We start from the raw sequence: 13419 nt of genomic DNA, 5'->3' as shown, positions 1-13419 counted from the left end.
GGGGGTGGGGGGGGTTGGGGGTGGAGGGTTATGGGGGAAATAGGGGGGTGGGGGGCAATGGGGGGGTGAGGGGGGTTGGGGGGGGCGATGGGGGGGGCTGGGTTATGGAGGGCTATGGGGGAAGTGGGGGGTGGGAGTTTTGGGGGGGGGCAATTGGGGGTGGGAGGGTGGAGGAAGTAGGGGGGTCGGGGGGGGGCAGTTTGGGGTGGAGGTTTGAGGGGTGGGGGGCGATGGGGGGGGTTGGGGCTTTGAGGGGGGGTGGGGGGGTGGAGGAAATGGGGGGTTGGGGGTGGGGGGCAATGGGGGGGTTGGGGGTGTGGGGGAAGTGAGGGGTTTGGGGGGGTAATGGGGGGGGGGGGGGGAAGAAATGGGGGGGGGACCGGGGGGGGGATTTGGGGTGGGGGGCGACGGGGGGGGGGGTGATGGGTGGGGGCGTATTGAGGTCAATGGGGGGTGGGGGGGGGGTGGGGGGAGGAAATGTGCAGCGGGGGGGGTTGGTGGGGGGGGGCTTTAGGGTGATGGGGGGGGCGATGGGGGGGGGGCGTTGAGAACAGCGGGGTCACTTGGGGGCGGGAGGATTTGGGGGGGGGCATTTGGGGGCACGTAGAGGAGATTTGGGGCAGTTGGGTGGGGTTTTTTTGGGGGGGGGTGTTTCTTTGGGGGGGGTTCTTTTTGGGGGGGCTCTTTTGGGGGGGTTCTTTTGGGGGGGGCTCTTTTGGGGGGGGTTTTGGGGGGCAGGTGTTTCTTTGGGGGATGGTTTTTTGGGGGGGGTTCTTTTGGGGGGGCTCTTTTGGGGGGGGTGTTTCTTTGGGGGGCATTTTTGGGGGCTCTTTTGGGGGGGTTTCTTTGGGGGGGGCTTTTTTGGAAGGGGTTCTCTTGGGGGGGGCTCTTTTGGGGGGGGTTCTTTTGGGAGGGGGTTTCTTTGGGGGGGCTCTTTTGGGGGAGGGTTCTCTCGGGGTGGGGGTTCTTTTGGGGGGGGTGTTTCTTTGGGGGGGGTTTGGGGGGAGGGTTCTTTTGGGGGGGGTTTCGTTGGGGGTTCTCTTGGGGGGGGCTCTTTTGGGGGGGGCTCTTTGGGGGGAGGGTTCTTTTGGGGGGGGTGTTTCTTTGGGGGGGGTTTGGGGGGGCTCGTTTTGGGGGGGTTTCTTTTGGGGGCGTTCTCTTGGGGGGGGTTTTGGGGGGTTCTTTTGGGGGGGGTTGGGAGGGGCTCTTTTGGGGGGGGTTTTGGGGGGGGTGTTTCTTTGGGGGGCGTTTTGGGGGGCTCTTTTGGGGGGGTTTCTTTGGGGGGGGTCTTTTGGGAGGGGTTCTTCTTTGGGGGGGTTATGGGGGAGGCTCTTTTGGGGGGGGATCTTTTGGGGGAGGGTTTTTTTTTTGGGGGGGTTTCTTTCGGGGGTGCTCTTTTGGGGGGGGTTTTGGGGGGCTGGTGTTTCTTTGGGGGGCGATTTTTTGGGGGGGGGGGTTCTTTTGGGGGGGGGGGTTCTTTTGTGGGGGTGGGCGGTGATGCTTGGCGTATGTATGAGCACAGAGCTGACCTTGTGCCCCCCCCCCCCCCCCCCCATATAATAATTCTTTCAGCTCTACGTGACTTTGGCTTGGCGGGGGGGGGGCTCCCGTTTGGCCAAACCGGCGGCGGTTTTAGGTTTGGTGGCCCCCCCCTTTTTATTGGGGGCCGTTCGGGTCGCCGAGCACCGCAATCATTGGGACGCCGTGTTGGCCGGCTTCGTCACCGGCGTCGCCATCGCAGCCTTCCTGGTGAGGGGGGGGGGGGGGCACACGACTCAACCCCCCCCCCAGAGACCCCCCCCAACTCACCCCGCCCCCCCCCCCCAAAAGAAAACCCCCCCCCCAATTCGAACTTCCAACGCCCTGAAGGCAAAGAGCGATGCCCCCCCCCCCCCCATAATGCGGTGATCCCAAAAGGTCAGGGGGGAACCCAACCCCCCCCCCCCAAATAAACACAAATATCCAATGGGTGACACCATAAACCCCCCCCAAGACCCTCAGACCCCCCCATAAACCCCCAAATCCTAGGAGTGACCCCATAAACCCCCCAGGAACCTGAGACCCCCCCATAAACACCCAGATCTAAAGGCTGACCCCATAAACCCCCCGGGAGACTTAGACCCCCCCCATAAACCCCAAATCCAATGAGTTACCCCATAGCCCCCCCAGGAACCTCAGACCCCCCCCATAAACCCCAAATCCAAAGGGTGACTCCATAACCCCCCCAGGACCCTCAGACCCCCCCCACAAACCCCAAAACCCAAAGGGTGACCCCATAACCCCCCCAGGACCCTCAGCCCCCCCCCCCCATAAACCCCAAAATCCACTGAGTGACCCCATAACCCCCCAAAACCCTCAGACCCCCCCATAAACACCCAAATCCTAGGAGTGACCCCATAACCCCCCCAGGAACCTGAGACCCCCCCATAAACCCCAAATCCAGTGGGTGACCCCATAATTCCCCCAAATCTAAAGGCTGACCCCATAACCCCCCCAGGACCCTCAGCCCCCCCCCACAAACCCCAAATCCAAGGGGTGACCCCATAACCCCCCCAGGACCCCCCCCATAAGCCCCAAATCCACTGGGTGATCCCATAACCCCCCCAAAACCCTCAGACCCCCCCCATAAACCCCAAAACCCAAAGGTTGACCCCATAACCCCCCCAAAACCCTCAGACCCCCCCATAAAACCCCAAAATCCTATGAGTGACCCCATAACCCCCCCAGGACCCTCAAACCCCCCCTTAAAACCCCCAAACCCAAAGGTTGAACCCATAACACCCCAAAACCCTCAGACCCCCCCCCACAAACCCCCAAATCCTATGAGTGACCCCATAAGCCCCCAAGACCCTCAACTCCCCCCCATAAACCCCAAAACCCAAAGGTTGACCCCATAACCCCCCCAAGGCTCTCAGCCCCCCCCACAAACCCCATATTCAAAGGTTGACCCCATAACCCCCCCAAAACCCTCAGACCCCCCCATAAAACCCCAAAATCCTATGAGTGACCCCATAAAGCCCCCAAGACCCTCAGCCCCCCCCCCACAAACCCCAAAACCCAATTGATGACCCCATAACCCACCCAAAACCCTCAGACCACCCCCCACAGACCCCCAAATCCTATGAGTGACCCCACAACCCCCCCAGGACCCTCAGCCCCCCCCCAAAAACCCCAAAACCCAAAGGTTGACCCCATAACCCCCCCAGGACCCTCAGACCCCCCCACAAACCCCAAAACCAAAAGGGTGACCCCATAACCCCCCCAAAACCCTCAGACCCCCCCCCACAAACCCCCAAATCCTATGGGTGACCCCACAACCCCCCCAGGACCCTCAGACCCCCCCCATAAACCCCAAATCCAAAGGGTGACCCCATAACCCCCCCAAGACCCTCAAAGCCCCCCATAAAACCCCAAAACCCAAAGGTTGACCCCATAACCCCCCAAAACCCTCAGACCCCCCCCACAAACCCCCAAATCCTATGAGTGACCCCATAACCCCCCCAAGACCCTCAGACCCCCCCCCATAAACCCCAAAACCCAAAGGTTGACCCCATAACCCCCCCAAGACTCTCAGCCCCCCCCACAAACCCCATATTCAAAGGTTGACCCCATAAACCCCCCAAAACCCTCAGACCCCACCATAAAACCCCAAAATCCTATGAGTGACCCCATATAGCCCCCAAGACCCTCAGCCCTCCCCCCCCACAAACCCCAAAACCCAAAGGTTGACCCCATAACCCCCCCAGGACCCTCAGACCCCCCCACAAACCCCAAAACCCAATGGATGACCCCATAACCCCCCCAAGACTCTCAGCCCCCCCCCACAAACCCCAAAACCCAAAGGTTGACCCCATAACCCCCCCAGGACCCTCAGCCCCCCCCCACAAACCCCAAATCCAAAGGTTGACCCCATAACCACCCCAAAACCCTCAGACCCCCCCCATAAACCCCAAAATCCTAGGAGTGACCCCATAGCCCCCCCAGGACGCTCAGACCCCCCCACAAACCCCAAAACCCAAAGGTTGACCCCATAACCCCCCCAAAACCCTCAGACCCCCCCACAAACCCCCAAATCCTATGAGTGACCCCATAACCCCCCCAGGACCCTCAGACCCCCCCCATAAAACCCCAAAACCCACAGGGTGACCCCATAAAGCCCCCAAGACTCTTAGCCCCCCCCATAAAACCCCAAAACCAAAAGGGTGACCCCATAACCCCCCCAAAACCCTCAGACCCCCCCCATAAACCCCAAAATCCCATGAGTGTCCCCATAACCCCCCCAGGACCCTCAGCCCCCCCCAAAAAACCCCAAAACCCAAAGGGTGACCCCATAACCCCCCCAAAACCCACAGACCCCCCCCACAAACCCCCAAATCCTATGAGTGACCCCATAAACCCCCCTAAGACCCTCAGCCCCCCCCCACAAACCCCAAAACCCAAAGGTTGACCCCATAACCCCCCCACGACCTCAGTCCCCCCCCCCAATAAACCCCCTAAACATTCCAGGGACCCCCCCCATATATTCCTACCCCCCCCCCCCCCAAAAAAAAACACCCCTTTTGTGGGACCCCCCCCCTAAAATATTGGGACCCCCCCCCCCCCACAGGTGAGCTGCGTTGTGGGCAACTTCCAGTGCAAAGGGGGGGGGGCGGTGGGGGGGGGTCCAACTGGGGGGGGGGCAACTGGGGGGGGGCAACCCAGAGCCCCCCCGGAGCTGCCCCGCCCCCAACCCCCCCCCCTGGAGGAGCTGAGCGTCACTCAGGTGAGGGGGGGGGGGGGATGGGGTCATTTGTGGGGGGGGGCGTAAGGGGGGGGGTCCTGAACCCTATAGGGGGTAATGGGGTGGGGGTCATTTATGGGGGGGGGCATAATGGGGGGGTCCTGAACCCCATAGAAGGAATGGGGTGGGGGTCATTTATGGGGGGGGGGGGGGGCATAAGGGGGGGGTCCTGAACCCTATAGCGGTAATGGGGTGGGGGTCATTTATGGGGGGGGCACTCAGACCCTATGGGGGGGTTGAGGGGGGGTTCTGAGCCCCCATAAGGTAATGGGGTGGGGGTCACTTAGGGGGGGGGGACATGGGGGGAGGGTCCTGAACCCCATAAAAGTAATAGGATGGGGGTCATTTATGGGGGGGGCATGAGGGGGGGGTCCTGAACCCTATAGGGGGTAATGGGGTGGGGGTCATTTATGGGGGGGGGCACTCAGACCCTATGGGGGGGACGCGGGGGGGTCCTGAACCCCATAGGATTAATGGGGTGGGGGTCATTTATAGGGGGGGGGCATGAGGGGGGGGTCATGAACCCTATAGGGGGTAATGGGGTGGGGGTCATTTATGGGGGGGGGGGGGGGCGTGAAGGGGGGGTCCTGAACCCTATAGGGGGTAATGGGGTGGGGGTCATTTATGGGGGGGGCACTCAGACCCTATGGGGGCGACGTGGGGGGGTCCTGAACCCCATAGGGGGTAATGGGGTGGGGGTCATTTATGGGGGGGGGGGGATGTGAGGGGGGGTCCTGAACACCATAGAAGGAATAGGGTGGGGGTCATTTATGGGGGGGGGCATGAATGGGGGGGGCACTCAGACCCTATGGGGGGGATGTGGGGGGGGGTCCTGAACCCCATAGAAGGAATAGGGTGGGGGTCAATTTGGGGGGGTGGCGGCATAAGGGGGGGGTCCTGAACCCTATAGCGGTAATGGGGTGGGGGTCATTTATGGGGGGGGGATATGGGAGGGGGTCCTGAACCCTATAGGGGGTAATGGGGTGGGGGTCATTTATGGGGGGGGCACTCAGACCCTATGGGGGCGACGTGGGGGGGTCCTGAACCCCATAGGGGGTAATGGGGTGGGGGTCATTTATGGGGGGGGGGGGATGTGAGGGGGGGTCCTGAACACCATAGAAGGAATAGGGTGGGGGTCATTTATGGGGGGGGGCATGAATGGGGGGGGCACTCAGACCCTATGGGGGGGATGTGGGGGGGGGTCCTGAACCCCATAGAAGGAATAGGGTGGGGGTCAATTTGGGGGGGTGGCGGCATAAGGGGGGGGTCCTGAACCCTATAGCGGTAATGGGGTGGGGGTCATTTATGGGGGGGGGATATGGGAGGGGGTCCTGAACCCTATAGGGGGTAATGGGGTGGGGGTCATTTATGGGGGGGGGGCACTCAGACCCTATGGGGGGGACGCGGGGGGGTCCTGAACCCCATAGGATTAATGGGGTGGGGGTCATTTATGGGGGGGGCGTGAAGGGGGGGGGTCCTGAACCCTATAGGGGGTAATGGGGTGGGGGTCATTTATGGGGGGGGGGCACTCAGACCCTATGGGGGGGACGCGGGGGGGTCCTGAACCCCATAGGATTAATGGGGTGGGGGTCATTTATGGGGGGGGCGTGAAGGGGGGGGGTCCTGAACCCTATAGGGGGTAATGGGGTGGGGGTCATTTATAGGGGGGGGGCATGAGGGGGGGGTCCTGAACCCTATAGGGGGTAATGGGGTGGGGGTCATTTATGGGGGGGGGGCACTCAGACCCTATGGGGGGGACGCGGGGGGGTCCTGAACCCCATAGGGTTAATGGGGTGGGGGTCACTTATGGGGGGGGGGTTAAGGGGGAGTCCTGAGCCCCCATAGGGGGTAATGGGGTGGGGGTCATTTATGGGGGGGGCACTCAGACCCTATGGGGGGGTTTTGGGGGGGTTCTGAGCCCCCATAAGGTAATGGGGTGGGGGTCACTTGGGGGGGGGGGACATGGGGGGAGGGTCCTGAACCCCATAAAAGTAATAGGGTGGGGGTCACTTATGGGGGGGGGGTTAAGGGGGGGTCCTGAGCCCCCATAGGGGTAATAGGGTGGGGGTCATTTATGGGGGGGGCATGAAGGGGGGGGTCCTGAACCCTATAGGGGGTAATGGGGTGGGGGTCATTTATGGGGGGGGGATATGGGGGGGGGTCCTGAACCCTATAGCGGTAATGGGGTGGGGGTCATTTATGGGGGGAGCACTCAGACCCTATGGGGGGGTTGAGGGGGGGTTCTGAGCCCCCATAAGGTAATGGGGTGGGGGTCACTTATGGGGGGGGGACATGGGGGGGGTCCTGAACCCCATAGAAGTAATAGGGTGGGGGTCATTTATGGGGGGGGGGGATTGAGGGGGGTCCTGAGCCCCCATAGGGGTAATAGGATGGGGGTCATTTATGGGGGGGGCATGAAGGGGGGGTCCTGAACCCCATAGGGGGTAATGGGGTGGGGGTCATTTATGGGGGGGGGGCACTCAGACCCTATGGGGGGGACGCGGGGGGGTCCTGAACCCCATAGAAGTAATAGGGTGGGGGTCACTTATGGGGGGGGGGCGTAAGGGGGGGTCCTGAACCCCATAGAAGTAATAGGGTGGGGGTCATTTATGGGGGGGGCATGAAGGGGGGGGTCCTGAACCCCATAGGGGGTAATGGGGTGGGGTGCCTCTGATCTTGGGGGGGGGGGCACCCAGACCCTATAGGGTGGTTCTGAACTCTGTGGGGGGGCTGAGGAAGGCACGAAGGGGGGGGGGGAAGGTTGCTATGTGTCCCCCCCCCCCCATGTCCCCATATGTCCACGTGGACCCCATACGTGTCCCTGTATGGCCCCATATGTCCCCTATGTAGTGACCCACGGTTCCTAGATACCCCCCGTCCCCTATAGATCCCCTATAGACCCCCTCTATCCCCCCCCATACCCTATAAATCCCCTATATCCCCCCCCGTCCCCTATAGATCCCCTATATCCCCCCAAATCCCCTACAGATCCCCTGTATCCCCCCCATCCCCTATAGATCCCCTATTTCCCCTCATATCCCCTATAGATCCCCTATAGATCTCCTCCATCCCCCCACATCCCCTGTAGATCCCCTATATCCCCCCATAGGCCCTATAGATCCCCTATGTCCCCCATATCCCCTATCGATCCCCTATATCCCCTATATTCCCTATATCCCTATAGATCCCCTATAGATCCCCTATAGATCCCCAATGGGATCTTCTATATCCCCCACATCCCCTACCGATCCCGTATATCCCCTATATTCCCTATATCCCTATAGATTCCGTGTATTCCCCCTATAGATCCCCTATAGATACCCAAATCCCCCCGTATTCCCTGTAGATCCCCTGTATCCCCCCACATCCTTTCTAGATCCCCTCTATTCTCCCCAAATCCCCTATAGATCCCCTATAGATCCCTTACAGATGCCCTAAATCCCCCCACATTCCCTACAGATCCCCTATATCCCCTCATATCCCCTATAGATCCCCTATATCCGCCCCACATCCCCAGATTCCCTATATTCCCTCCATACCCCCTATAGATCTCCTATACCCCTCAATATCCCCTATAGATCCCTTATATCCCTCCCGTTTCCCCTATAGATACCCTATGTCCCCCATATCCCCTATAGATTCCCTATATCCCCCCATATCCCCTCTAGATCCCCTATATCCCCTCACATCCCCTATAGATCCCCTATATCCCTTCACATCCCCTATAAATCCCCTATATCCCTCCCATATCCCCTAGAGATCCCCTATATCCCCCATATCCCCTATAAATAGTCTACATCCCCCACATCCGCTATAGATCCCCTACAGATCCCCTACAGATCCTCTGTATCCCCCCATATCCCCTATAGATCCCCTATAGATCCCCTACAGATCCCCTATATCCCCCCACATCCCCAACAAATCCCCTATAGATCCCCTACAGATCCCCTGTATCCCCCCATATCCCCTATAGATCCCCTATATCCTCTCCACATCCCCTATAGATCCCCTATATCCCCCTACATCCCCTATAGATCCCCTATAGATCCCCTACAGCTCCCCTATATCCCCCCACATCCCCAACAAATCCCCTATAGATCCCCTACAGATCCCCTATATCCCCTCACATCCCCTATAGATCCCCTACAGATCCCCTATATCCGCCCGCATCCCCTACAGATCCCCTACAGATCCCCTACAGATCCCCTATATCCCCCCACATCCCCAACAAATCCCCTATAGATCCCCTGCAGATCCCCTATATCCCCTCACATCCCCTATAGATCCCCTATAGATCCCCTATAGATCCCCTATATCCCCCCATATCCCCTATAGCTCCCTTATATCCCCTATAGATCCCCTACAGATCCCCTATAGATCCCCTATATCCCCCCACATCCCCTATAGATCCCCTATAGATCCCCTATAGATCCCCTATATCCCCCCATATCCCCTATAGCTCCCTTATATCCCCTCCTCATCCCCTATAGATCCCCTACAGATCCCCTATAGATCCCCTTCATCCCCTCACATCCCCTATAGATCCCCTATAGATCCCCTATATCCCCCCATATCCCCTATAGCTCCCTTATATCCCCTATAGATCCCCTAAAGATCGCCTATAGATCCCCTACAGATCCCCTATATCCCCTCACATCCCCTATAGATCCCCTATAGATCCCCTATATCCCCCCATATCCCCTATAGCTCCCTTATATCCCCTATAGATCCCCTACAGATCCCCTATAGATCCCCTATATCCCCCCACATCCCCTATAGATCCCCTATAGATCCCCTATATCCCCCCATATCCCCTATAGCTCCCTTATATCCGCTCCACATCCCCTATAGATCCCCTACAGATCCCCTACAGATCCCCTATATCCCCCCATATCCCCTATAGATCGCTTATATCCTCCCATATCCCCTATAGCTCCCTTATATCCCCTATAGATCCCCTATAGATCCCCTACAGATCCCCTATATCCCCCCACATCCCCTATAGATCCCCTATAGATCCCCTATATCCCCCCATATCCCCTATAGCTCCCTTATATCCGCTCCACATCCCCTATAGATCCCCTACAGATCCCCTACAGATCCCCTATATCCCCCCATATCCCCTATAGATCGCTTATATCCTCCCATATCCCCTATAGCTCCCTTATATCCCCTATAGATCCCCTATAGATCCCCTACAGATCCCCTATATCCCCCCACATCCCCTATAGATCCCCTATAGATCCCCTATATCCCCCCATATCCCCTATAGATCCCCTATATTCCCCCATATCCCCTATAGCTCCCTTATATCCGCTCCACATCCCCTATAGATCCCCTACAGATCCCCTATAGATCCCCTATATCCCCCCATATCCCCTATAGATCCCCTACAGCTCCCTGCATCCCCTCTCTCCCCAGCCCCGCCGCGCTGAGTTCCCCGCCGTCACCTGAGTGCCCCCCCCCCGGATTTGGGATTTTGGGGAGGGGTCGCAGCCGCCCCCCCCCCCCCCCCTCAAAAAAAAAAAACCCACAAAAACCCACGGCCTGAATATTGGGGGGGGGGCAGAGCCCGCGTTGGGGGGGGGGAATTTGGGGAGGGGGGGGAATAAAGAGATTGAGTGAGAGGTGTGTGGTGTGGATCTATGGGGGATCTATGGGGGATCTATGGGGATCCATAGGGGATCTATGGGGGATCTATGGGGGATGGGGGGATCTATGGGGGATCTATGGGGATCCATAGGGGATCTATGGGGGATCTATGGGGGATCTATGGGGGATGGGGGGTCTATAGGGGATCTATGGGGGATCTATGGGGGATCTATGGGGATCCATAGGGGATCTATGGGGGATCTATGGGGGATCTATGGGGGATGGGGGGATCTATGGGGATCTATAGGGGATCTATGGGGGATGTGGGGGATCTATGGGGGATCTATGGGGGATCTATGGGGGATCTATGGGGAATGGGGGGGTCTATAGGGGATCTGTGGGGGATCTGTGGGGGATGGGGGGGATCTATGGGGGATCTATGGGGGATCTATGGGGGATGGGGGGTCTATAGGGGATCTATGAGGGATCTATGGGGGATGGGGGGGATCTATGGGGGATCTATGGGGGATGGGGGGGTGTGGGGTCTATAAGGGATCTATGGGGGATGGGGGGTCTATAGGGGATCTGTGGGGGATCTGTGGGGGATCTGTGGGGGATGGGGGGGTCTATGGGGATCTATAGGGGATCTATGGGGGATGGGGGGATCTATAGGGGATCTATAGGGGATAGGGGGTCTGTAGGGGATCTATGGGGGATCTATGGGGGATGTGGGAGATCTATAGGGGATCTATGGGGGATCTATGGGGGATGGGGGTGTGTGGGGCCTATAGGGGATCTATAGGGGATCTATAGGGGATGGGGTGTGTGGGGTCTATAGGGGATCTATGGGGGATCCATAGGGGATCTATGGGGGATCTATGGGGGATGGGGGGGATCTATAGGGGATCTATGGGGGATCTATGGGGGATGGGGGTGTGTGGGGCCTATAGGGGATCTATAGGGGATCTATAGGGGATGGGGGGGTGTGGGGTCTATAGGGGATCTATGGGGGATCTATAGGGGATCTATGGGGGATTTATGGGGGATGTGGGGGATCTGTGGGGATCTATAGGGGATGGGGGGGGGTGGGGTCTATGGGGGAGCTATGGGGGATGGGGGGGATATGGGGGTCTATAGGGGATCTATGGGGGATCTATAGGGGATATGGGGGGATCTATGGGGGTTATGGGGGGGATGTAGGGGTCTATAGGGGATATGGGAGACATAGGATATCTATGGGGGATATAGGGGGTCTACAGGGGATATGGGGGGGATATATGGGATGTGGGGGGATATAGGGGATGTGGAAGGGATATAGGGGATCTATAGGGGATACTGGGAGGTATAGGGGATTTATAGGGGATATGGGAGGGATATAGGAGATGTATAGGGGATGTGGGAGATATAGGAGATCTAAGGGGGACACGTGGGGATGTAGGGGATCTATAGGTGATATGGGGGATCTATAGGGGATGTGGGGGGATATAGGGCATCTATAGGGGATATGAGAGGGATATAGGGCATATTGAGGAGATATGGGGGGTTATAGGGGATCTAGAGGGGATATGGGAGGGATGTAGGGGTCTATGGGGGATATGGGAGATATAGGATACCTATAGGGGATATAGAGGATCTATAGGGGATACTGGGGGGTATAGGGGATTTATAGGGGATATAGCAGGGGTATAGGGGATCTATAGGGGATATGGGGGGACATAGGGGATCTATAGGGGATATGGGACGGATGTAGGGGATCTATAGGGGATATGGGGGGATATAGGGGATGTGGAGGGGATATAGGAGATCTATGGGGGATATAGGGTATCTATAGGGGATGTGGGGGGATATAGGGATCTATAGGGGATATGGGAGGGGTATAGGAGATCCATAGGGGATTTGGGGGGTATAGAGGATCTATGGAGGGTATAGGGGATCTATAGGGGAAATGGGAGGGATATAGGGGATGTGGGGGGATATAGGGGATGTGGAGGGGATATCGGGGATCTATAGGGGATATGGGGGGATATAGGGGATCTATAGGGGCTGTGGGATGGCCGAATGGGACCTACATGGGGTGTGGGGTGAATATAGGGCATCTATAGGGCATCTATAGGTGTTACGGGGTGGTTGTAGGGCATTTTGGGGTCTCTGTAGGGGGCACGGGGTGGCTATAGGGGGGGATATGGGGTGGGTATTTATAGGATATCTATGGGAGGGGTGGGGTGGTGCCTATAGGGGATCTGGGGGTACCTATAGGGTCTGTGCGATGCTTATGGGGTGTGGGCGGTGCCTATAGGGGCAAGGGATGCCTTATAGGATCTGGGGGTACCTATAGGATCTGTGCAATGCCTATGGGGTGTGGGCAGTGCCTATAGGGGCAGGGGAAGCCCTATAGGATTTGGGGCTGCCCATATGTTGTAGGAGATGTTTATGGGGTTGGGCGGTGCCTATAGGGGCAGGGGATGCCCTATAGGATTGGGAGTTACCTATAGGGTCTGTGCGATGTTTATGGGGTGTGGGCGGTGCCTATAGGGGCAGGGGATGCCCTATAGGATCTGGGGTGCCCATATGTTGTAGGAGATGTTTATGGGGTTGGGCGGTGCTTATGGGGTTGGGCGGTGCCTATAGAGGCAGGAGATGCCCTATAGGATTGGGTGGTACCTATAGGGTCTGTGCGATGCTTATGGGGTGTGGGTAGTGCCTATAGGGGCAGGGGATGCCCTATAGGATCTGGGGGTACCTATAGGGTCTGGGAGACGTTTTTGGGCTTGGGCGGTGCTTATGGGATTGGGCGGTGCCAATAGGGACAGGGGGAGTCCTGTAGGATCTGGGGGTACCTATAGGGTCTGTGCAATGCCTATGGGGTATGGGCGGTGCCTATAGGGGCATGGGAAGCCCTATAGGATTTGGGGGTGCCCATATGTTGTAGGAGATGTTTATGGGGTTGAGCGGTGCTTATGGGGTTGGGCGGTGCCTATAGGGACAGGGGATGCCCTATAGGATCTGGGGGTACCTATAGGGTCCGTGTGACGCCTAAGGGTTGTGGT

General features: G+C 58.4%; 1 protein-coding gene across 1 annotated transcript in view; it reads left to right on the top strand.

The window, feature by feature from the left end:
- Positions 1-13419, top strand: part of PLPPR2 (phospholipid phosphatase related 2) — a 38745-nt gene that overhangs the window by 16765 nt on the left and 8561 nt on the right. Inside the window, 2 exon segments of the mRNA XM_090128604.1 lie at positions 1573-1749; positions 4607-4762. Coding sequence (XP_089984730.1) covers positions 1573-1749; positions 4607-4762 — 333 coding nt within the window.

This window comes from Phasianus colchicus, chromosome 34, assembly GCF_987193195.1.
Source record: "Phasianus colchicus chromosome 34, bPhaCol1.hap1.1, whole genome shotgun sequence".
In the NCBI taxonomy this organism is placed as follows: Eukaryota; Metazoa; Chordata; class Aves; order Galliformes; family Phasianidae; genus Phasianus; species Phasianus colchicus.
Note: the sequence above shows the minus strand (reverse complement) of the source record. Positions and strands in the feature narration are given on the sequence as shown.